At 38.6% G+C, this 26,613-nt stretch overlaps 2 protein-coding genes across 2 annotated transcripts in view; one reads left to right on the top strand and one right to left on the bottom strand.

Annotated features, from left to right (window-relative positions):
• Positions 1-26,613, bottom strand: part of LOC110541603 (uncharacterized) — a 163,275-nt gene that overhangs the window by 133,619 nt on the left and 3,043 nt on the right. Inside the window, exon 2 of the mRNA XM_060385546.1 lies at positions 14,237-14,373. The gene's annotated coding sequence lies outside the window, so the exon portion shown is untranslated. The remainder of the gene's footprint in view (positions 1-14,236; positions 14,374-26,613) is intronic.
• Positions 17,469-26,605, top strand: Bcl2a1 (BCL2 related protein A1). The gene is made up of 2 exons (XM_021638701.2): positions 17,469-18,189; positions 26,341-26,605. The coding sequence occupies exons 1-2, from the start codon at positions 17,647-17,649 to the stop codon at positions 26,446-26,448; spliced, it is 651 nt and encodes a 216-aa protein (XP_021494376.1). The 5' UTR covers positions 17,469-17,646; the 3' UTR covers positions 26,449-26,605.

Genomic DNA, 26,613 nt, shown 5'->3' with positions numbered 1-26,613 from the left:
CTAAGGTGGTTCAAATGAGAATAGCTTCCATAGGTTCGTATATTTGAACACTTGTTCTGCTGTTGTTGGAACAGTATGGGAATAATTAGGAGGTGTGGCCTTGTTGAAGGAGGTGTTACTGTAAGAAAACTTTAAGGTTTCAAAACACGTCTTTCTGTCTCCTCAAATAAAAATGTGAGCTCTCAGCTACTACTCCACTGCCATTCTTGCATGCCTGCTGTCATGATGGTCATGAACTCTAACCCTCTGAAACTTTAAGCTCCCAATTAAATATTTTCTTTTACAAGTTGTCTTGGCCATGGTGTTTTATTATAAAGATATAAAAGTAACTAAGACCCCCCAACCATTCATGTTTGTCTACATGTCCTCAATAGTTCAGTTAAAGACACAATTAATAGTGAAAAAGCAGAAAAGAAAGATTAATGAATTAACTCTTTATTTTAGCTTCAGCCCCACTCCACCACTTTCCATAAATGTTGGTGTTACTTCTGTGTTGTAGTCCCACTGAACAACACAAGATGGCACCCTATGAAGGCCTGTTGATGTTGGCTGTGGAGCTACATTGGGAAGAAGAAAAAAGAGGTTGACTCCTCCACCAAGAACATCCTCATTTAGTTTTAAACAAAGTCAAGTGGTATCTATAGCTCAGTAGTGCTGGTCAAGGTATTCCTTCCCTTCTGACTCCCTTTACTCTAGTCCATTCGGTCTCTACTGAAAAGTGATATGATAGGTTTTAAATCTCTTTTCAGAAAATAAGTCCTTCTCCTGGCTTACCCAAGGGTCCTAGCTTGTTCCTTCTCCCAGCATGAGATTCCTGGTATATACTATATCAGCTGTTTATCAGTATATATCAGTAACAAAGGAAGGAACACAAGTGTCTCTTTCGAATATTTCATACCTGCCAGGATGTTACAGAAGTACATGCATTGTGCATTTGGAACCATTACTTTGAGCCCTTATACTCCCTCCTTCCTCTATAGTTTCCATGTGTGGCAAAATAGAATATACAAAATGAAATGATAAAATTTACTACTTGTCATTAAGTCTTCTACATCTACACTAAGATCTGCAAGGGGAAGCCAGTTCTAAGAATGGGAATTTGCCCTCAGTGGGAGACTTGGCCAAGTGATTAGGGCTTAAGCTTTATGTCCACCCTTTCTCTTAAAAATATGTGACAACTAAAGTGGCTTGAGAACTGGGAAGTGGGAAGAAAGGCTCTGGAAACCCCCCAAGATTTTCTAACGATGTAGATATATGGCTGTTAAAGCTGTCTCCAACTAGGGTTGGTGCCTGAGAGACAAAGAAGGGGGTTTCCTTTGGAAGTTACCTTTCACTAGATAGACAGATATTCCCCAAGTATATTAGAAAGCAATGGCTTTATGCGTAGCCATTCTTGCAAGAGTAAAAATATTCTAAATAAAACAACTTGTTTCCTTCCGTTTGGCTATCAGATCATCAAAATAATGGTCCATTATAAAGTGGAATTTCCTCTGGAATATCATGGCAGGAAAAAACAAATGGCTGGGGCCCCCTTCCCATCCTGAGGGGAATGCTTGGCTGTGAGACATACCTCTCTATCCCATTTTTCCAGGCCCAAACTTTGAGCATGTGGTTAACAGGGAAGAAAGGCAAATGCTCTAAATATTTTGGATGCAATGGAAGGTGATTCCTTTCATAAGATGAGGAACACTATGGGAAGGGACAGGAGGTAAGCCACATTTCATTTGGAGATTTTTAGATCTGAGATGCCTATTACAAATATAAGTAGAAAAGCCATGTAGCCATTTGAATATGTAACTCTAGAGTCTGTGGGAAAGAAATACTAGAGAAACAGGACAAGAATAGGAAACCTGAGCATGCAGCACATTTTGAACCAAACCTTTCACCTGTTTCATCTGCATTGCTAGAAGTCAAGGAAGTCAAGAATTTCCTTTGTTGGCTCTCACCTCACTGTTGGCCAGCCTCACCTTCCTGAGTACAGTTTTGGTGAGTAGGTAGATATAAAATTCTTCCAAGTGTGAATTTAAAGAAGTGATTGTGAGGAAATGGGGGTATATGTGGGGCTCTGCTGGCTAAGACTGAACTCTGACATCACCAGATAGCCATTTGTTTGTGCTCTGTCTGTGAATGTGGACTCCCTTTTCTCAGTGGGTTCTAAAATCCACCCTGCCCGCAATCTTTGTGACCACAGAATTTGTAAGGAGCATCACATAGCCCTCAGGGTAGATTACAGGCTGGACTCTCTCCTGATAAGAAAATTGGTTCAGCAAGCATCTGGAAATTCCTAGAATTGCTCCACCCTGCTAAGATTCTTAGTCTTCAGGAGTGACCTTCAATTGTACTTGGAGATTCTCCCACCCATAGAATAATTAAGTACTGTGTTCTAATTATGATAGGACCATGCATGCCACTGCATGGAAAATGAGGCACTGTACCACCACATGTAAATCAGGTAACCCTGACACCCTGACTCCGGTGAATCAAACACATCAACTCTCAAAATCCCTCCTTCTGCCAAGATTTTATATTGCCCTTGATTTCACTGAAAGACCATCTGAGACGAATTTATTCGGGGGTTGGGGGGAGGGAAGGGAAGGATACCCGCTAGACAACCGAACTTAGCTGCCAATCGCCTGCTCGGGTGGCCTCAAGTTTCTGGCAGCCCCGGGCTTGCCACATCTTGCTGGTTGCCATTCTGCCATTCACCTGGTGTGTCAGCATCAGGGTCAGGCAACCACTGAAGCCCGACCTCAGGCAAAGTACCCACCAGTGCTGCTTTTAGGCTCTCCGGGCCTGTGTCTGTTTCTCAGCTGCAAGCCCACCAGAAATGGGCTTTGGCCTGCATCTTTGCTGTGCTCAGCATAGCACCTTAACCAAGAGCTGTAACACTTTGGTATCACCATAGGCTTTGGAATATCCGAGTTTCCACTGCCAGTGGTGATCTTATTCTAAAAGAGCTAACTGTAACACTCTGTGGAAAATTCTTCACACCCCAGCCTAGTGCACACAAGTCTCTCCTTAAAGCACTCTAGCCATCCCTATGAGAAATGGAACCTCATTCTCCTTCCCAAAGCCAAGTTCCAGGACTCTGTCTAAATCCGGTCCCTCGTCAAAAAGAGAACGACAGGCATAGGATTAAATAATATAGGAAATTCTTGAGACAAGCAAAAAATGTGGTGAAGTTGCAAAAGGTTACAAATTAAGGGGGGAAATTATTTCTCTTCTTTAACATGAGATGAATTCTAAAATGTCTATCTTGCTAAAGAAGCTGTCTCAGTAGTGAGGTTTAAAATGCTAGGTTCAGTAAATTATGGAAATTACCCAACAAATATGCGTGAACAAATAAACAAAAACAAAAACCACAAAAGCAAAGAAAAGAAGGTTCTGGATCTGGTGTCTTCATGTGAGCACAGAAATAAGAAGGGAATTCTAAGGGAAGTCCCCCAAGCTCTACAGAATTGCAGTTCCTGGTATATGGCAGTTCTATCCACCAATGGACCAATGGAAGAGAGTAGGGAGGCTGGGATGGAGAAAACTGCCAGCTTATGTACTGAAAACACTACGCATTACATCTACTCATCATGATGTCCCACAGTGAGAAGTGTTTGTTTATTTCAGGGATGGTTGTCTTTCAAGATTTTTCCCAGCAGAGCCAGAGCCTATTCATCCAACAGAACTGAATTTGAATCTGTTGTATTTTATTGGAGCTGTTTACTCAAAAGCAAGAAAAGAATTTATTGAGATGTTTCACTACCTAAATATGGGAAGAAACAATTTGAACCTGGGACCTGTAGAGCTCTAGGACTCTCCCCCCAAACTCTTCTCCTTTCTGCATATAAACTTCATTTAATTTTTGAATGCTTATTTATTATTTATTATTTTTTTATTTTTATTAATTACACTTTATTCACTTTGTATCCCCCCATAAGTCCCTCTCTCCTCCCCTGCCCATTCCACTCTCCCACCCCCTTCTTCACAAATGCCCCTCCCCAGTCCACTATTAGGGGAGGTCCTCCTCTCCTTCCTTCTGATCTTAGTCTATCAGATCTCATCAGGAGTGGCTTCATTGTCATCATTTTTATTTTATGAATGTGAGGCCAGAAAAGTGTCCCAGATGATGTGGAAACAAATTTAAGGATGGATTTAAGCCACCATGTGGGTACTGGGAACTAAACTAAGGTCCTCTGCAAAAACAGCAAGTGCTCTTAACCACTGAGCTATCCCGAAACTCCTGACTTCATTCACTTTTACCAGGTTTACAGATTGGGAAACACAAAGCACTAACAGCTCTTGATAACCACTGTAGTACTTACATGATGAAGAGGATTGGATTATCCTTGTTTTATTTCTTAGTGTGCTTTATGATGGAACAATAAAACTGATGTGGGACAATACAGAGAGGAAAAAAAATGTTATTTGCCTTCTGATTCTAGTAGCTAGAAAATTTACATAGTATGGGTGCTGGCTGATATACTAGGAAGAGTCCTCTGACTGTTGTTACACATTCAGAGAAAATCATACAGGGTACCAGACATGTGAAAATGGTGAATGAGTTAAGTGCAGGTATGCCTATTTCTAACTACACAATCCAAAAGGAATTAACTTACTCCCACCATATCCATCCCACTCTATTTATATAGCATTAATCCATGAAATCTGCCATGATCTAAGTATTTTCCATTAGGCTTTCATTACTGCCATACTGGAGACCAGGCTTTCATCCCATAAATCTTTCAGAAACAACCTATATAAGATCTTGAAGGAAGATTCTCAGTGGGTCATATCTTACATATATGATCCAGTTAGATATAAACAGGGAATTGTGGAGTTTTTATAGCAAATATGGTAGTTCTGTGATGGAGGTAGCAGGAGGTGGGCTTAGGCTACCATCATCTTCAACAGTCATTAAGTGAGAATTAAGCTAGAGCTTAATAACTTTGATTCTTAGTCCAGAGGTGAATCAAGTTTTGGAGCTACTTATGTGATGTTGTAATGTACAGCCTGAGGATTCTGAAGGGTCAGAAGGGTATACACAATACCCAAATGGCAATCCCTCATTAGATTAACAAGAGGCTCTGAAAGTACAAATGCTAGTCCTCTGTCGGATGTCATGTCTTTCCACGCTCCCAATGTACTTGAGCGACAACCTTCAGCTAAAATCTACCCGGGAAGGTACAGTCTGGGGATCTCTAAGGAGAGTGAAACTGTGCCTCCCACTAATGCAGTTAAGGGCTACCAGCTGACACTGCCCACCCCAGCATGAAAAAAGGGAAAACTCCCACTGTGAAGGCAGCTCAAGCAAACATTAGACAGTTTTCCAGTATGGATTCAGAAACAACATGAAGCATGTGGATGAAATACTACATTCAAATATTAATGAAGAAAAAGAAAATAAATGAGTTTGACCCCAGTGTCCAAAAGCTCTGGGCTACAGTCAATAGAACAAACCCACCAATCTACAGGATGGAAGAAAGAGCTGAGATAAATATTATGAAGGCATGGAAAACCTACTTAAGAAAATTATAGCAGAAAATATCCTAAGTCTTAAAGAAAGAAATAGACATTCAAACTGAGCCATTCAGAATACCAAGTAGACATAACCAGAGTACTTATCCAAAACATATTATAGTCAATATGCCAAAAGTACAGAGCAAAATAAGAATATTAAAAACATTAAGAGAGAAACACCAAATCATTTATAAAGGCAGGGATATAGTATAGTAAACGATATAGTATATAGTAATTTTAATCCACCAACATGGCTGTTCTGGCAATGGATCATATCTAAAGACCTTCTAGGTCTATATGATGTGGCTAGAATGCAGACATGCCCTGAATTACAGTATGATTTGGCTGGAATACAGACATGTTCTTAATCCCAAACAATGAAGGTTAAGACTAGTTTATAAAAGGAAAGTGACTTCTAATTGAGGGGCAGACAAAGTGATGAATCAGAGAAAGATTTGACAGAATGAGTCTGAGACAGGACACACCCAACTCTCACCAGAATAGCAAAAGGAAAAGAAAGGCCACTTAAGAGCAGTGCAGGGAGATACAGGAGGAATAGTAGTAGGAGTAGTGTATGTACCAGTTTACCAGGACAGTTTTACAGACACAGGTTGCATAGAGAACATGTCAGAGAATAAAGAGCCAGAAGATTAGAAAATATTGTCAGAGTCAGTCTGAGACCAACCTTCAATACAAAGCTAAGAGAATCCAGTTTAAAACAGTCATCTTGGAGAGGACTTTGGGCCACAACAACTATTTGAACCAGCCAGCGTAAAAGCTAGAAAAGGTGGGTTTATTCAGTAGTAAGACTCAGAGGCTGAAACATTCTAGACCTATATTATGAGACAGAGGATAGAAGCTTGAAGCTTTCAAGGTTCAAGTTTGCAGAAGATTAGATTGTACAGAGGTTAAAAGGTTCCAGGCCTAGGCCTAGGGATATATAGAATAGAAAAAGAAATTCTATGGGCCTACCCCAAGCCTTGTATTCATACAGCTTGGGTAAGACTCTCATCTCATCCCTTCATTTGAGGAAATAAAAACAACATTTACATTTACAATATCAAAACCAGGAAATCATGAAATGATTTATTTCAAGCCCTGAAAGTAAATTACTGCCAATCAGGAGTTTCATATTACAGAAACATATTTTTAAATAGATGAAAAATAAGCACATACCATGGTAGTGCATAACCACCAGAGTATCTCTGCAAAAGGTAATTAAAGGAATATTTAACATGTACTTAAACAGAGGAGGAAGAAAGACAGGCTCAAATACAAGAGCAAAGGAACATACATTTTATAGGACAAATGCCTATATAAAGGAGAGCTGAGAAACAGTTCATCATGTCTACAATAAATTAGAAAACCCATAATATAATGATTGGAGAGAAAATCAAACAACAAACAGCCAACAAAATTATTGGAATCGGTAAGTATAGCTTAGTAATAACCTCATATACAAGTGAATTCAATTCATCAATGAAAAGAAAAGACTGGCTGACTGTGTTAAAAAATTAGCTCCAAAAAAAAAAGAAAAAAAGAAAGGAAAGAAGGAAGGAAGGGAGGGAGGAAGGGAGGGAGGGAGGGAGGGAGGGAGGGAGGGAGGGAGCAAAAAGAAAAGAGAAAAAGAAAAAGAAAAATTAAAAATAGATCCAACTTTGTTACTTTACTGGTAAAGACAACCACTGGCTAATAACCAAAGGCTGGAAAACAATCAAGTAAATGGAAACCATAATGAATCTGACATAGCTATTCTTCTACCAAATGAAGTAGATTCAAATCAAAGTAAGAAGAGATAGATAAAACCACTTTATATTTTAAAAGGTAACAGTTATTTTAAAATGTGATATATACATATGTAAATATAATTGTATTTATAAATACATATGAATGTATTTATACGTAATGTGAATACATATAAAAACAATGAAAAATATATGTGTTAAATATTGGTGTCCCCAATTTCATAAAACAAAGACCAATGACATAAAAGGTCAGGAGGCATATATCCAAAATATGCTCAAGTACACAACAAGAACATTTGTTCAACCATGTTGACAGCAGCTTTATTCATAGTAGCCAGAACCTGAAAACAACCCAGATGTCCCTCAACAGAGTAATGGATACAGAAATTGTGGTACATTTACACAATGGAATACTCTCAACAATTAAAAACAAGGAAATCATGAAATTTGCAGGCAAATGGTGGGAACTAGAAAAGATCATCTTGAGGTATCCCAGAAGCAGAACGACACACATAGTGTATACTCACTTATAAGTGGATATTATACAAAATATAGGATAAACATGCTAAAATCTGTACACCTAAAGAAGCTAAGCAAGGAGGAGCATCCTGGGTAAGATGATCAATCCTCACTAAGAAAGGCAAATGGGAAGGACATCGGAAGAGGGAGAAAACAGGGAACAGAACAGGAGCATATCACAGAGGGCTTCTGAAAGACACTATCCAGCAGGCTATTAAAGCAGATGCTGAGACTCAACTTTGGTCTTTGAGACTCTGCTACACCTTGGGCAGAGTGCAGGGAATCTTATGAAGGTGGAGGGAGAAAGACCTGTAGAGGACAGCAGCTCCACAAGGAGAACAACAAAACCAAAAAATCTGGGTCTTTTATGGAACTGATACCCAGCCAAGGACCATTCATGGATATAACCTAGAACCCCTGCACAGATGTAGCCCGTGGCAGCTCAGTGCCCAAGAGGGTTCCCTAGTAGTGGGAACAGGGACTGTCTCTGACATGAACTCAGGGGCTGGCTCTTTGATCAACTCCCCCTGAGTGGGGAGCAGCCTTACTAGGCCACAGAGGAAGACAGTGCAGCCTGTCCTGATGAGACCTGATAGACTAGGATCAGACAGAACGGGAGGAGGACCTCCGCTATCAGTGGATTTGGAGAGGCACATGGGAGAGGAAGAGGAAACAGGTATTGGGAGGGATTGAGGGAGGGGGCTACAGCTGGGATACTAATGAATAAACTGTAATTAAAATAAAATAGGTCAGAAGGACCCTGATACAATAATATTGGGTAATTTCGATACTCTACTCTCATTTAAAGACAGGTCATCCAAACTAAAAATTCAAAGTTAAACTACACTATACAGGAAATGGACTTAACAGGTGTGTACAGAACATAGGATAAGCATTCTTCTCAGGAGCCCATCAACCTTCTCTAACATAGACCGCATTCTAGACCACAAATCAAATCTTAGAAAGTATAAAATTAGCATAATATCTTGTATCTTATCAGACCACAGTATTAGAAAATCCTTATAAACAGCAAAAAAAAAAAAACCCTACAGAAATGACACAAATACACAGAAACTAAACAGAACAATCTTGAATGACCAGTGGGGTTGTTGAAGGAAATTTTTAAATTCTAGAACCTAATGAAAATGAAACCACATTATGTCAGAACCTTTGAGTTATAACTAAAGCAGTTGTATGAAGGAAAAAAAAAATACAGTTTTTAAAAAGCCAGAACACTCTAGAGTAAATAACTTAAGGATGTACCTCAAGGCCCTAGAAAACAAAAATAGTCTAAACTCTAAATTAGTAGATGGTAATAAATAATAAACACCAACACAGGAGATAAGGAAACAGATATGAAGAGAATAACATATAGAACCAAATAGATAGACAGACAGATAGATGGATGATAAATAGAGAGATAGACAGACAGATAGATAGATAGATAGATAAGACTGACACATCCCTGCCAAACTCGTCAAACGAGAGAAAAGACTCAAATTGAAACATTAGATTTAAAAAGGTCTTTGATAAAGTGCAACACACTTTCATGATAAAACCCCAAAGAAACTAGGAACAGGAGAAAAGATAATATTAAAATAACAAAGGCAATATATAACAGGTATTAGTGTTATACTAATTGGGGGAAAACTGGGAATATTTTCTATAAAATCTACGGTGAAAAAAAGGATTTACATTCTCTCCATTCTTATGAAATGCAGGGTTCAAAGGCTAACTGGAGTATTAAGACAAGAAAATTAAAGAATTAAAGAATACTAACAGGAAGGAAAGAAGGTGAAATTACTGCTATTTGCAGACAACACAATCTTGTGCTTAATCCCCTAAGGATTCTACTGGTAAACTACAAGCTCTGACTGACACTTTTAGCAGCATAGCAGGATATAAAAATCAAGATACAAAAAGAGTGCCCTTACTACATATCAATAGTAAACTGACTGGGAATGAAGTTAGAGGGCAATCCAATTCATTATAGCTATTAAAAAGTATCTGTAAATAAGTTTAACTATGGAGGCAAAAGACCTCTACAATGAAAATTTAAGAAAATGGAAAAAGAATCGAGGAAGACACTAGAAGATGGAACTACTTCTTGGTCTTTTGGACAGACAGAATATTGTGTATATGGCTATATTACTAAAGGCAATATACATATTTGAAGCAATCTCCATCAAAATGACAATGGTATTCTTCACAGAATAAGAAAAGGCAATCCTAAATCTCATATGAAATCACAATGTTCCTAATAACTAATACAATCCTTAGCAGAAATAACAGCGTAGGATATGATACAATATCCATCTCAAACTGTATTACATAGTTATTATGACAAAAACAGCATGTACTGTCACAAGACCAAATATGTAGAACAATAGACTAGAATAAATGATCCAGGAATAAAGCCATGTAGCTACAGTCATCTCATTTTGGAAAAAAAAGAAAAAAAAAACTGTCCAAAACATAAATTGGAGACAAAATAACCTCCTTCAGAAATGGTCCTGGGGAAACAATTTGCATGTAAAAGACCACAACTAGATTTCTATTTCTCACCCTCCACAAGAATCAATTCACAATGGATCACAGACATTAAAGTGAAACAAGAAACTTTGCAACTATTAGAAGAAAATCTAAGTGCAACACTTGACGACACAAGTATAAGCAAGCATTTTTAGAAAAGGACTCCAATATATAGGAAACAATTCTAAGAATTGATAAACGAGAGACTAAAAAAATCTTTAGCACAGCAAAGGAAACAATACTAGAATGGGGGAAAACTCTGCCTACTACACATAAGACAGGTCATTAATATTTAGGATATATAAGGACCTGAAAAGAAATGAAACACATAAAAACAAAGCACCCAAATCAGTAAATGGGCAATAAGCTGAATAGATCATTCTCAAATGAAGAAATACAAACGGACAGTAAGTAATTGGAAACGTGTTCAGCATCATCAGGGAGACACAAAATGGAGTTTTGAAATTCTATTCCATCCCAGTCAGAATGACTATGATCTTGTTGTAGGACACTTGCAGACCTCACAATGCTGCACTTTCTCACTGGTGACATCTTGTTTATCTGTAAAAGCTAACTTTTGTGCCAGTCTTCTCAGAAAAGATCTTTTGTCTCTTGTCTTTTTCATTATTTTGTACTGTGACCTTTGCAGTTGGATTTTTTGTTGTTGTTGGTTTACACTCTGAGAGATGTGTTAATGACTCAATACCCCATTACAACAGATTCTAGAGTCCATCTCAGGACTGGCAGATTCAGTATTCAGTACAGCTTGGTGAGCAATTGGCTTGGCACATAGATGTCAGTTCTCTGATCTTTGCTCTTTGGTGAGTGGTTAGGCCTTGACTCTTGTAGAAAATTGCCCTTGAGAGACCCAGTTTCACTTGCTGTCACTGAGTACTTCTTCTTGGTTTAGGTCTGCCTTCTGCCATTCCCTTCTGGGCAGTGGAAATCCCAAGGTCCTCTACCACAATGACATAAAGGTCCTATTTAAACAGGCTTTTCTTTCATACCCTCCTGAGATGACATTTGGAGGTAAACAACAATTTCTTTTTTGCTATGTTGAGCAAAATTTAACAGAAAAGCTAATATAGTTTTGAGTACAGTATAAACCTGATTATATATCAGGATACATATGAAATACTCAACAAACTACAGAATCCAGTGAATATCTATCATGTTTTATACATAGCAACCCCTATGCTAGGCCTTCCAGAGAAATCAAAGGTGAGATAGTATTATTCATTTATTTATTCATTCATTCATTCTAAATGTATGTGTGTATGTATGTATTTTTGGTTTTCAAGACAGGGTCTCTCTGTATAGCCCTGGCTGTCCTGGAACTCACTCTATAGACCATGCTAGCTTTAGGCTCAGAGAGCTACCTGCCTCTGCCTCCTGAGTGCTGGGATTAAAGGCATGTGGCACCATCTCTAGGTAAAAGATGCTATTACTCTTACTTAGAGAACTCGGAACTTTTAACTCAGGTCAAAGTGTACAATAGCTACAGTATAAGATTCAGCATGATGCTACCTTTTCCCATTCAGCACACATAAAGAAGCTTCCTGGCTGGGTGATGGAGAAGGCTTCATCTGACTGGAAATTAAACATGGACAAAGATATGGAGACACACAAATGGAAGAGAAAGGCCATGTCAGTCAGGGAAAGGAAGAATACATTTCCGGAACAAAATAACAGTGGCAAGGGTAGAGCAACTACTCCATGGAACTGTAGTGGGATCAATCTAGGAGGACTAGGGAAGGGATGATTTGCAGCCCAAGAAGCTTTCTCAGATTTCCGGTTCCTCTTCACTGACAGTGATAGGCCCCTGGGAGATTCTTAACTGTGAGTGGGAAAGTGGATATGGAAGACCAAAACATAGGAACTCACAGAGACTGTAGCAGCATACACAGGATCCACACAGGTTCAAATCAAACAGAGTAGGGGAGGTGGACACAAAATGTCCACAAAGGTGGAGTTCCTATTTTCTTGTTTTGTTTGTTTGTTTGTTTTGTCTGTATGAGATTTTTTGATTCATTTTGGTTTTGGCTTATTGCGTTTTATATGTTTTGGTTTTCATTTCAAGAGAAACAGAAAGAACATAAAGTTGGATGGGGAGGAAGGTGGGAGGGATCTGGGAGTAAGTGGGAAAGAGAAAAGAATATGATCAATACAATATATTGTATAGAAGAATAACTAAAAAATAAAATATATGGACAAAAAAAGAGAAAAAGCTGCCCTCATTATAGCTATATGCACAACGGTACAGGAGGACTTGATAAAGAATTAATTAAAATATCATCATTTGTTGAACTCATATACTATATCATATTTGTTGAACTCATATGGGCTACACTTTAAAATAACCTGTCCCCTAGCTTCATATACCTTGGTTCACTCCCCTCTTCCATTCCCCTTTCATCTCCTTCTGCCTCCTTCAACAATATTCCATCCCACAGAGCAGGTTGCATGGCAGTTCTCAGCTTTCTCGGGCATCAATCCACCCACTGAGTTCATATCTAGTTGGGTCTCTCTAGAACCCTCTGGAGCCTTCCTCCTGAACACAGGAAGAAAATTAGGAAACTCCTGTTTACATTGTGCTCATAGATTATCCTGGAGCTTAGTCTCTTTTATGATAAAAGCTTCTCCTACCAGGAACCTTGTCACAGTGAGTCTCTAGTTTTTCTTTCTTTCTTTCTTTCTTTCTTTCTTTCTTTCTTTCTTTCTTTCTTTCTTTCTTTCTTTCTTTCTTTCTTTCTTTTTCTTTTTTTCTTTTTTAGAAAAAGAAAACAAACAAACAAACAGGAAATTTGGGGTATTGGTTTGTCTCCAATGGATTTTCTGACCTGAAGGCCTGACCATATAGGACTGAAGGAGGTCATGCAGGAAACACAGATGGATCCTGGTGCTTATTCTTCTCACTCTTTTGTGCTCCAACTGTGTTACTAATGTGTCAGGTCCAAAAGAAGCCAGGCACAAATAGTTAACTGTGGTACCTCTTAGCATCCCAAAGAGCATGCTGGCCTGCAGTCTCTCTCAGCATTGCAAACACTTGTTACAGAGTTCATGGCTCCTCTCAGCTATTCTCATCCCACGCTTTAACCCTAAACTTCTCCAGCTCATGGGCTGCCCTTTTCCCCAGCATCTCATTCACCCTCCTTTTGCTCTCTTGGTTCTTGGTCCCCTCTCTTGGCTCTCTCTCTTCTTTGCTTTCTCTTCTTTTCCTCTCTTGTTCCCTTGCCCCAGCATGGCCCAGTTCTGTCTACTGGTCCTGTTTAGATTACTACTTTCTCTTCCTGCTCTGGACTCTCCCAGATACCTCTGGCTGTACTCTCCCTCATACCCATACCTTGGAGCGGTCATGTTCTCATTTCATATAAGAAAAGACCATTCTTCTCAACAGAGGATTTGCCTTGGTCAGAGCTTTAGAATAGGGAAGTAGTTATGCTAAATTCAGAAAAGTGAAAGAGGCAAGCGGAGCAAGAGCACCCCTATGCCACCTCTGAGGAAGCCGCAAAAAGCCCAAAAAAATTTCAGGTTCCTCCTTTGGGGAAAAGAGAAGTTGACCTCAGTAGTTTCTTTGAAAATTGCAGCTTGTATCTCCTGAATATTCACAGCTGGGTTGGAGTTCTGTTATCCTGTATCCTATCACATCTATTGCTTCTTTTTGGTCAGAATAGCCCCAACTGTTTTGGGTTCTTTCAACCAAATCCCAGACATTAAGGAACAAATAGCAGTTAGCCCTATTGAGTACTGTCAAATGTCAGGGTCATGAGAAACATACACACACCCAACCACGTGATTACTATTTTAAACCTTGAATATTGAGAGGGTAGAGCCTAAGTCTATGTCCTGTGTAGATAACTGGACATAGAAGCACTTTTGCAAGTGCAATGAAAATACATAAGGATGTACATTCTAATAATGAAAACACTGACAGCAAAGATTCTGTGGAAAATGATGAAGTTGCTACTCCCTTATCAAGATGCCCCATGTCCTTCTTGTTGCTCTTTTGGCAGTCACTGGCTATTCTTTCCGTCTTGGCCCAGCTCTCATGCTTCTTCAATAGAAGCCCCTAGATAAAACAAGCAGAAAGAAAGGCGTGGTCAGGCCATAGCTATTTTTCTGCTGTATTTGTGTTGCTGGGGATTGAACCCAGGCTAGTATGCCAACCAGCTGCCCCACCACTGTGATGAATCCCAGACTCTAGGCCAAAGAACTTTCTAAATAGGGAAAGATTGGCAAATCTTTTTCTGTAATCTCTATCTCCCCAATCTGCCTGCCCCACTTAATTCACAAGGGGTATGGTTCAGAGCTTCAGAACTGTTGTGTGGCCTCAGACTAGGATCATTTTAATTTATAACTCAGGAAGTATCTATATATTTGAATTCTCTAAAGTGACCTCTTCTAATAATTCCATTCAGTAGGTCCTTGGACTACGCATAATATACTATTGTTTTCCTCTGGACTGAAAACTCTTTGTACGCTGAATACTTTTAAAGTGAGGTTGTTGTTTGTTTGTTTTTTAATATCTAGTATACAATATGGTCCTGATACATTGCTTTTCAGTCACATTTATGAGGTCATATAATAAATATATGTTTGTTTGTTTTTCAGTTTCCACCTATTATGGTTGACCTGCTCAGAGTGTATTGGTGAAGGTCCTATTTAGTACAAAATTCTACATTTAGACCTAGTAGGTGATGAGTAACCATGGCCACAGACTGTAATGGTAGTGAATGGTATTTCCCATGTCTTCAGACGTTCTTCCTGGTCAGCTAGTTGCCTCTTACCCACACTTCCTGCTGGGCACTACTCTGCCCTGCCCTAGACCTTTTGTGCTTTATTAATACATAAGCTTCCTTTTCTTTCTTTCTGTATTTACTTATTTATGGTGTGGGGGGGGAATTTTCTTTTTTTTCTTTCATCTAGCCTTAAAATATAATTACTTAGAAATGCTTCAAAATAAATTAAGTAAAGCCACAATTTTTTTTTAAATTTAAATGCAATTCATTTTGGACAAATATTTCAGACATATAAAATCTAAATATAGTTGGACCTAGTTGTGAAGTAAGTGTATTTCAGTTGTTCAACAAAAAGCAACTGTTTGCCTGGGTCTAGAGTTATGCAATAGCTATAGCGATAAGAGATGGAAAAGGTATCCTTGACTATGGATGACTACTGAAATTCTTTTTTGTTGTTGTTTTGTTTTTGTTTGTTTTGTTTTTTGAGAAAAGAGTTTTCTGTGTAGCTTTGGCTGTTTTCTACTGGCTTTGTAGAACACGCTAGCCTTGAACTCACAGCAATCTGCCTCTGCCTCCCTGGGTACTGGGATCAAAGGTGTGTACCACATGCCTGCCTGACTATTGAAATTCTTAAGTCATTACTTTCTCTGAAATTCTGAGCATCATAGGACTGTGAGAGAGGGGAAAACAAGCCTCCTATCATGTCAGTGGTCCTTAGGATGCTCAAATCTGATCAGAGGCCAGACAGGAGTTTGTCCAGGGTCTTGTGATTCTGTAAGGTAACAAAAATAGTCAGAGAGGACTTTTGCATAGTAAAATTTTAGAGAACCATGGTGGTCCTATAAGCATGAACTGTTTGTTCTCTATGGATGGTCCAAAAAGAAGATTCTGGGTAACGTAGATGTGAGAAAATAAGCTGACAGAATTGCTCAAAGAGGAGATGGGGAGGGAGCCAGAAGAAACTGGCAAGCTGCAATAAAGTAATTCAGGACTGACCATCATTGTAAGGAAGAAAGAAAAGGAGGGTTGAACGACTCTTTGGAAGTAGGTTAATATAATCTACATGTTGTGGAAAGTTGTAGAAGCTGTTTCCTGCCCGAAGACAGTGGCTTGTATAGGAGTGTGGCTTCACAGTCCTTCCTATCTTGCTGTCACTAGGATGGAAACAGACTATGAGACCTGTGGCTTCTAGTGCAAAGTTGGTGATAGGTTCAAAACAGATCAGCTGGGGCTTTGGGTCAATAACCCTTGTGTGTTTTCATGGCTACCAAAAGTCACTATTTCCTAGGATTCTGAGCAAGCCTCTCTGCCTTCCTATTCAACTCTACAGTAACAGATCATAAATACAATCTTAAATGAATATCTCTTCTGTGTCTGCAGTTGCTCATAAGATGCTGACGCAAAGAATCAAAATTGCTGCATATATAAAAGGAGGGGGAGGTGTATTTGATGTTTCCAATAATATGAATTGTTTCTATTTCTCCACCACTGGCTTTTCAGGTTGAAGCTGTCAGACAAGCATGGTTCCTCATCTCCATGCATTCAACAGCTGCCTTCACTGTTCAATATTTAGGTGAGGAGACTTAAGCTCCAATCCAAACCCTGCAATGTTGCCTTAACCACTGATTTCACCATCTCCTCCAAGCTTTTCTCAGAATTGCTATCAAAACTCAGCAAAATGATAGATTTACTCTTAACTTCAAATCACGGGCTCCTGAAGTTCTGCACTCACTGGGTTGGGGGGGGAATGTGTGACTGAAAAGCCAAATCATCACTCCTTCATTCATAAGAGAATGAAGAGAAGCATCACAGAGTGTGTACATGTCATTAGACATGGTGATGGGAACAGTACATAGGTCATCTCCTTTAGCTTCCCCTCAACCCTCTTAGGTCAGGCAGTCTAGGTGGCTTCCTTTTTTCAGAATTCAGACTACAGCCACAGTAAACAGGAAGAAGGATTTGTCTACAACTGAGACCCAGCATTGTGACTCTCAGGTCAGTGTTCCTTCTAATTTCACCCATGGTTTCTGACCCAGAAACGATGTGTGTGATTTAAGAACATGTTTTAGCGACTACAGAGGTGGCTCAGAAGTTAAGAGCACTTGCTGCTGTTGCAAGGGATCCAAGGTTCAGGTACCAGCACCCACACCAGGTTGGATTCCTCTAGTTTTAAGGAATCCAACACCTTCTTTTGGCTTCGGTGGGCATTCACGCATGTGGTGTATTTACCTAAACTTGGGCATACACATGAAAAAATAAACAAATATTTAGAAAATAATATTACTTAATTGAGTTTAAAGCCAGATTGTTTTCTATCAGAAATCATAAATATGAAAGGAGTTAACTTTCCTTCTCTCATCCTAGTGTATCTACAACTCAAGTGTAGTAGTGCTGGAGGGACTCTGAAGGGCATCTGGTTCTCAGTAACTTATGACTTTGTTTCTCCACATCCCCTAATTTTTCTTTTTAACTTTTAAACTGAATTATAAGAGGAAGAGGAAGTGGTGGTGTTGCTCTGAAACATTTTCCTCCTCCACTGTGTGAACTTTGGCTTTCACACACAGCCCACACACAAGAGCGACAAGAAGGAAGGACACTGTGACATGATGAAAACAGAAATTCCAGCAGCCTCCAGATATGATTACTGGTCCCTCCCCCGCCGAGCCCCAGCTCTGCATTATTTGCCTGCTTGGCCTCCAGGTGGACAGCTCCAGTCAGCAATGCCAGAGAAGATGACAGACTGTGAGTTCATATACATCCACTCTCTGGCTGAGGACTATCTCCAGTATGTCCTGCAGGCACCTGCCGTTAAATCTACTCCAAGCAAAACATCCAGAGTGCTACAAAGAGTTGCTTTCTCGGTTCAAAAAGAAGTTGAAAAGAATCTGAAGCCATATTTGGATGGTTTTCATGTGGGATCCATAGATACTGCCAGAACAATATTCAATCAAGTGATGGAAAAAGAATTTGAAGACGGCATCATTAACTGGGGAAGGATTGTAACTATATTTGCCTTTGGGGGTGTTCTCCTCAAAAAACTTCCACAAGAACAGACTGCTTTGGGTACTTGTAAGCAAGTTTCCAGGTTTGTGGCTGAATTCATAATGAATAACACAGGAGAATGGATTCGTCAGAATGGAGGCTGGGTATGTATGAATGACATTCTTTATACATTTCTCTACTACAAAATAGGAATGGAGAGTTTCCTTTCTAATTAAAACAAAGAAGAAAAATGTCAACTAAAGGACTGCAGTCTGTTTGTATATCTTATTTTAGGTTGCTTTTAATTAAAATTAAACAAAGCAAAAATCATTTCCAGTGGACCCTACAATTTTATAGTTCATGAACATTTGTGTCTCCAGCTTTTATTCTAGCTGTGTGAACTAGTTGTGAGGTCTGGGCCTGAGAGCAGGGTTTTGTTTTTTGTTTGTTTTTAACTGCATCTTCAGTACCAGCAGTTTATACTTTCAAGTGCCTGCCTTTTCCTAGGGTTTTCATGGCCATGGAGAGCTAGGACAGAGAGAGCTGGAATTAGATGTTGTGATATGTACTTCATTCTGTTGTAATAGTCAATAGGCAGCTGTACAGTTTTATAGATTCATTACTAACACTTTGGCCTTCCACAGTTTCTAATGTACAAAGTATGGGCTGCTAAAGTTTTAGCATAAAAATAAATAACGCACTGTGTCACTGGAAGGAACCATTTTTAAAGCATATTCAAGTATATACATTCACTTTTTAATTAGTATATCAAAAAGCCAGGACTATACAGAGAACTGTTCAAGCATGTCAGAAGCCCTGCCCGGCCAGATTTAAAAGCTTCACTTGTGTCCCAATAGGTTTAATACTGAGTTGGAAAACATTTCTATCCTCATGTAGTCTCTCTTTAACTCCCAACCCCAGCTTTTGTCTCTCTCAAGCAATGTCCACAGTTATCATTTCATAAACAAAGCAAGTTTATTGAACCCAAAGAAAATACTTGCCGCATCCCCCACCTCCATTTGGAGGTAAGATCTCACTATTTTGCCCAGGCTGGTTTCCAATTCCCCAGAGTATAGTGATTCTAAAAACCTCTGCCTTCCAAATATCTGGGTCTCTGGATGCATACTATCATGCTTGGCTACGGCCCTTTGTCATCAGTGATCAGACTTAGATCCTAATGTAACCTGAACACCTCTTCAATCACTGTACTATACCCTCAGCCTCATGGTAGTCTTTCTGAAAAACATTTTACAGATTAGTATCTGGGCTAGACACGGAAGTACACATTTGTAATTTTGGACCCAAGGAAACAAAGCTAAGAGGACCAAAAGTTCAAGGTCATCTTCAACTATATAGCAAATCAATAGAAGGCCAGCTTTGGTCACATGAAGGCCTGTTTCTACCACCCACCCACCCTCCCACCCCCACCACACACACACACACACTCCTGTAGTACATAGGCTTATTTGGTAACTGTTTTTTCAACCCAGGGTACTTAAAATAACATTTTAAAAGAAATCTTTATGGCTGGGGAAGTAGATCAATTGTGGAGCCCTCACATTGTATGAACAAAACCCAAATTCAATCCCTAGCATCATAGGCAAATAAAGATTAAGAGTTTTTAATATGTTTTGTTGTTTGCACCTGCTATTGAAGAGCTGGTCTCTTCCAGCTGGTGTATATTTATCTGGTTTACTTCCAGAGCTCTCCGTCACAAGCATTTGAATGCATTGTATAGGTTTGTTTCCTCCTGTGTGTAGCTGTTTTCTAGGGTGGATATTTACTAATGGAGTTATTTGCTTGTGGTATATATCAATTTTGAGATTGCTAGAGTTTTCTGAGATATCGTGGTTCTACCACATTGTAATCCTGCCAGAAGTATGTTAGAGTACAGTACCCAGTATATCCTTGGTACAAGTGGACTAATAGGAGATCTTAGTAATTTTCTACAGTCTCTCCACTTTGTTACACTAACAGCATACATGTCGTCATCTCATCTTTCCCTTCATTACTAGTACAACTAAAGTTCTCTTCATACCGAGCATATGTTCATATTTATTGACTAATTCTTACTGAAAGAATTGCCTGCTTAAATCTTTTGTTCAGTTTACAATTGTTTTATTAACAAACAAAAATTCTTCAAAAAAAATCTGAATGCAAAGTATGTTTGTATGTGGCAGATTTCTTTTAATTTGCTTATTATCTTCTAAAACTGTAGATGTCTTCATCAATTACAATTTTTTAAAGGCTTGATACAATCAACTGTATTGAACCCTGACTCTGTTCCATTTCTGTTTTGTTGAAAGTCTGCTTGCTTAGTGCTGTCTTGCTATAAATCAGCCCTCCTTTTCAATTGCTTTCAACTAGCTGTAACTCTTCTAATTTGGCCTGGTTGGGTCTAGGTGAAACATGTCAGATGTTGATTGTTTCTTCTAGTTGGCTGTGCGAAGGGCTCAAGAAAATCTCGGCTGTACTCTGTAAACCTTAAGTGAAGGCAAGTGTCCTCTAGCACAGAGGCTACAAATGGGCCTATAGAGAGTAGACTTACAAATGGGCCTATAGAGAGTAGACTTACAAATGGGCCTATAGAGAGTAGACTTACAAATGGGCCTAAAGAGAGTAGACTTACAAGCTCTAGCTATAGGTTTACACCGTGTTCCCATTGTCTAGCACAGCTTGTAGAAGGTACAAAATAGATATTATTCAAAATCTAACTCCTTCAGAACATACTGTGTGAACTCTCTTAGAATTCCTAGAAATGTGTCCAATGTTTGGAAGTCATGGATATATATATCTTAATGAACATTTCATCACACACACACACCCTTCATAAAGCTCCTACGCTGGTTCTCCAGATCCTTTACAACTGGGAGCTGATGTCATAGACATTTTAGAAGCACTCTTTAAGATCATTTTAAAGCAACGTCAATACTATATCCCAGCTAACAGAAATCACTTATTCTGCTAATGGCATATAATGCTACACAGGTGTAGCAAAGTGATAGCTTTTTTTTTTTTCTTGAAGTGCCATTGACAAATCTTCTCCTTTGAATGAGTTTACTTTGAATGGTTCATTTTGTAGAAAAGACACAGCTACATGTCTCTGCCAGTGGCCAGGTGGCCCAGTGAGAAGGAGAAATGGGTATTTTACAATTTTTACCTTTTTATTCTTCTGAAAAGGAAACCTCTAAAATGGTCATAAATCATGCAATCCATACTCTCCTTACACTTTAAATATGCCTGGCAACTTTACTAGAACTTTCAGATCAAGATGTATACAAAAGCATAGACTAGATTTGAGGAGCACCAACTCCAGTTCAAACAGGGCTAGGCTCATTCCAGGGCTCAGTGCTAACCATCCGTGTGAGTAGAACAACTTACATAATTTTTCCATACTTTGTTTCCTCATCTGTAAAAATTGGCCATATTGCACAACCTATCTGCTGGGGCTGGCATAAGGATCACATGAGTTACTTACACACAAAGCATTCCTACAAATGAGCACTCCATACAAAATCAAGACTGTTGTTATTTCTATTAAATACTAATACTACTAATACTGCCTAGTTTCCATTTAGCAAATCTAAATACATTTAGACTCCAAAAGTTGTATGGTTCACTTTAGTTAGATATAAGTCACCATGGACCTCAGGTATGCTAAAGGGAAAAATACATGAGACTTTTGTATGAACAATGGGGCACATAATCTTATCCCTTCTTCTTTAAAAAGAGAAAAACAGTTTAAACCCTTTCTCCTTCCCTTCCTATCTCTCTCCTCCTAATTCCCCTATTCCTTCCTTTTCTTCCCTCTCCTCCTTCCTCTGTTCTTCTCTTCCACATCCCCTTTACTCTTCATCCTGTAATCTCTGTTTTTCTTCATCTTCTACATTTACTATTATATTTTCCAGTCTCCTCTACCAGTTTGAAGTGCCTGGTTGGACTCAAACTGTCTGGTAGGAATTTAATGTGATTTTTTTTTTTTTGCTACCATTAGCATTTGAAAAGAAAAGATAGTTCCTAAACCCACTAGAATACATTTTACTTGCTGGGTGTCCATAGTCTCAGCTATACAGAACTAAGGCTAGAGGAACATTGTTTGAGCACAGGAGAATCTAAAGGTCAAGTGTGGGTAATATAATAAGACCTTATCTCAAAAAACAATGAATGTGCTTAAGATGAAACTCAGTGTCGCACCCCTTGGACACCATGCTTTAGTTCAATCCAAGTGACTGTTCTACTTCCATACTCTTGAATGAAGCACTTTTCTGTGTCATGCTTGTGGAATAAAGAAAAAAATTCTTGGTAATTAGCTTCACAGGGTGGGAGTGGGGGGTGGTATATATATTATATACATCACTGTATCTTTCATGCTTAGCATAGGGCCTACTGCACAGAAATTACCTGACATGCTCTCAAGAACTGACATTGAGATCTGAGGTTTGAACTCTGAATTTTCCTGCTTATTTGAGGCATGACCTAGGGTAAGTTAGGAAGTACCTCAAGATTCAGTTTCCCTATGTAATATGTATAGCAATGTAATATATCATAATGTAATAATATAGTATAAACATATAAAATGAAGAGAATAATACCTATATTCAAAGAACTAGGACGCTCTCTCATAAAAGTTCTTTGTGAATATGGAAATAGAATTATGTAAGTATGAGGACTGCATGGGAAAATCTGAGACATTTAAATACATAATTTTTAAAACCACTGTAAGTGCAAAAAGAGCTCCTTTTTAGAAGTAGGGCAACAATGAAGTGAGCCCTTTCAAGTAACCAGAATAGTAAGAGTTAAGCTAAGAGGTCCCCTCCTCTGTTTTTCTTTTCTTTCTCCATCCCACCTTCTTTCTTCTTGATCTAAATAATGGTGTGGTTAGTTTGGTGACAAAGTGAATGGGCAGAATGGATACACAGAGATGTATAGATGACTGATTAACCATCCATCTCAGTAATGACATTTTTAAAGGTATAAATAGCCAAGCCATGTGAATGCTAACCTCATGCTCCACCACTGAACATTGTCCCAGACCACCAAACCAAATAATCTCTAGAGAAGTGACTGTGTATCTGCTTATCTTTCAAAAACTTCAGAGGATTTAATTTTCTTTGGATTATTGGTATAGTATGTGTCAGTCTGCTTTGTAAGGCAATAAATGGGATAATAAGTTGTAAAATAATAGAACATCACACAGTAAATTATAAGAAAAAAGGAAGTTGTTTAGGGAGTCTGAGGATGCCAGCATCCACAGGCACAAGCACTGAAGACCAGCATTAAAGGGCTGCCTCTGGTAAGAACCCTCTTGCTGAAATGTGGTAGAAGGACCCAGGAAGTGGGGTAGGAAGACAGGTCTAGAGAGATGGAAGTAAGGAGGGAAGAAGGATGAATAGAGCTATTTCATAACAAAGCCACTCCTTGGATAGTAGTCTTGCTGTAGTCACGGAAGGGGTGCTCCCATGACCAAACATTCTCTTAAAGATTCCAACTCTTAATATTATCAAATAGCAGTTTGATATGAGTTTTGGGAGGCATGGTCAAACCACAGCAGCTTGGTGTATTATTTTATGCTTCATGCTTTCTCAAAACCAGAGTAGCCCAATTAAACAAATTATCACTACTTCTAGAAATAATCAGACCTGTGCATTTCTTACTCATTAATATATTACTGAAGTGATAGTGAATCCTTATTTGTATATTTATTTTTATATAACAGGCTTAAAATGTAAATAGCATCACTATAGGAAACAGTTTTAAAAGAATCTATTTGGAAAATATTTTTACATCTATAACTTTGTTAAAATGGAAAGTCCTCTATTTGCTGTTAATTTAAAGTATTTCCCTGTATAGTTATTAGTGATTTAAGTTTCAGCGAACTTCTGTTTTCAGCTATTAAGGCGTGATTATATATGTGTGTACATATAACTATTTTATCTTCATTTAGCTTTCTTCTTTTTTTTAATCTTAGATATTGAACATATATAAAATGCTAGCATGTTAACTGCCCATACAAAGATCAGCTCTCTTCTTAATAAGAGATTGTTTTAGAGATTATCAATGAACATTATGATATAAGATCATGAACATTCTTAGAAGGGGAACAAGATATATCTACATACCCTGAGACTTATGAAAACTACGTGAGAATGTAAGGTTAGGAGAAGAGGAAACAGGGGAATAAGCAATGTCTTCTCTCTGTTGAAACATGACATCACGTGCCTCACAGCTGACCCTGTACACACACGCAGAAACTTTCTTGGTCAATTATTCACATAGGAAATTCCCCTGACTGGTGGCCGTCTGGTTTACTGATTCCACGACTATTAATTTTAAGATCTGTAGAGATTTCCAGAGTCCTCTGACTATCAAGGAGCTACACCTGATTCACTTTTTCTGTATTAGTTCCATTATGATAGAAACATTCAGAAACATTGTAGTCTTGGAACTTACAAGATGCAGAACAAATGTTTGTTACATAAACATAAAAATAAAGGGGATGATGATGTAGAGAATACCCAAGCATAGCCTGGGGCTAGCGCTCAGTTGTTAGGGTCCTTGCTTAGAATGCACAATGTCTTGGGGTCTATCCCCAGCACTGCCTGAACCAGACATGAAGGGCCATGGCCATAATACCAGGGCTAGAAGGTATAGCCAGAAGATTCAAAAGTTTAAGGTCAGCTCTGGATGTTTAGTGAGTTCTAAGCTGGCCTGAATTACACATGCTCCTGTCTCAAAGCAATAAAAATAAAAAAAAAATAAATGTTTTGAACAATTCTATAGTCTTTTTTGTGTTTGTTTTGAAGTATGAAAAGAAGTGTAATGTGTAAATCCCAATCTGGCCCAGGCAAAGAGTTATGTTATCTTCCGTTAATTTTTGGCACAGTGTTTTGCTCTGTAGCCTAAGCTGGCTTGGAACTCATTGTGTAGCCAAGGCTTGCTTACAGTAATTCCCCTGTCACTATCTCACAAGTGCCAAGAACACAGAGTGAGCCACAATGCACGTTGAGTTCTGTTATCTTAGGTAACTTCCCCTCCCCCACCCTGAGCCTCAGTGCATTCATTAAATAAAATAGGAGTTAGCATGAGGATGGAATTTTCAATGAAAATATAATATAATTATATATTTCAAGTGTTAAAAATATTGTTACAGAAGGCTGGAGAGACGGCTCAGTGGTTAAGAACACTGACTGTCCTTCTAGAGGACCTGGGTTCAATTCCCAGCACCTACATGGCAGCTCTCTGAAACTCCAAATGTCTATAACTCTAAGATATGACACCCTCACACAGATACACATAAAGGCAAAACACCAATGCACATAAAAATAAATAAACTAATTTTAAAAAGGTCAGTCTCAAAAGTGAGAAAAAAATGGAAGTAATCAACATTTTTCTTAGGCTCAAGTATAGTGGTTTAATATGGATTTACTATGAGGTTTTTTTTTTAATTCTCAGCATAATACAGTTTATAAATATAAATATAAATATAAATGCATTTTTTTTTAGTGCTAGACAATTGAAAGAGAAAGAGGATACCTTTCCCTAGAGCTTACAGAAGATGAGCAACAAAAGTAAGGCTAGTTTGAATGAAATGAAAGCACTACTCTTTGAATTTTGAATACTGATAGACAAAAAAGAATATCTCAATGATGATTTCTTACTATCTACACACTGAAAGAATATTTATATGATAAATATACACTGAATTGTATATGTTTTCAAATTTTTTAACTTCTTATAGTTGTTTGAATAAGAATGGTACCAGAGGAGTCACTAGGGAGTGACTAAGCATTTAATTAATCTGACTAATTTGAAATGATTAAAAGGATTAGGAGGTGTGGCTTTTTTGGAGGATTGTGTCAGTAGGGGTGGACTTTGAGGTTTCAAAAGCCCATGCCAAGACCAGAGTTTCTCTCTCTCTCTCTCTCTCTCTCTCTCTCTCTCTCTCTCTCTCGGTTCAGGATGTAACTCTTAGCTACTGCTACAGTGCCTGAATGCATGCTGCCATGCTTACTGCCATGATGATAATGGACTAAGCCTCCAAAATTGTAAACAAGCTTCCAATTAAATGCTTTCTTTTATAAGAGCTGCCTTGGTCATGGTGTCTGTTCACAGGAATAGAAGATTGACGAAAAACTTAACATGTGGCTGGAAAAAAAAGTGAAACCAATATAGGTAACTCAAACTGCATTTCTATTGGGCAGTGTTTGAAAAGGAGTTTAGCCTTGGAGAGCAATGCTCAGAATGTAATGACTACAAACAGTGATAGTAGCGAGAAGATGCCCCCTTATTTTTAAATGTTCAATTTGTTCTCATAGGAAGATGGCTTCATAAAGAAGTTTGAACCTAAATCTGGATGGCTGACTTTTCTGGAAATGACAGGGCAGATCTGGGAAATGCTCTTTCTCTTCAAGCAACACTATTGACCAGAGAGAAGTTCTGGCTCCTGTGAGAATGGTCACCAGTACTTAATGCTTCCATTTATAAGCAAATAGCTTGGATGATGGAACTTCACTGTCCAGAGCTGCTCATATTTTATTCCCGTGTTAATGTGTTAATGAATAAATTACCAGTTTTTGTTTCTGTATGGG

The sequence above is a fragment of the Meriones unguiculatus genome, chromosome 6 (genome assembly GCF_030254825.1).
Source record: "Meriones unguiculatus strain TT.TT164.6M chromosome 6, Bangor_MerUng_6.1, whole genome shotgun sequence".
Taxonomy (NCBI): Eukaryota; Metazoa; Chordata; class Mammalia; order Rodentia; family Muridae; genus Meriones; species Meriones unguiculatus.
This window is presented reverse-complemented; position numbering and strand designations above follow the sequence as displayed.

Bases quoted from the DNA above. Each gene is read 5' to 3' on its own strand.
- Bcl2a1 (XM_021638701.2), top strand. From the start codon at position 17,647: ATGATGAAAACAGAAATTCCAGCAGCCTCCAGATATGATTACTGGTCC. The intron at 18,190-26,340 runs GTATGTATGAAT...TTGTTCTCATAG, and splicing joins TTCGTCAGAATGGAGGCTGG to GAAGATGGCTTCATAAAGAA.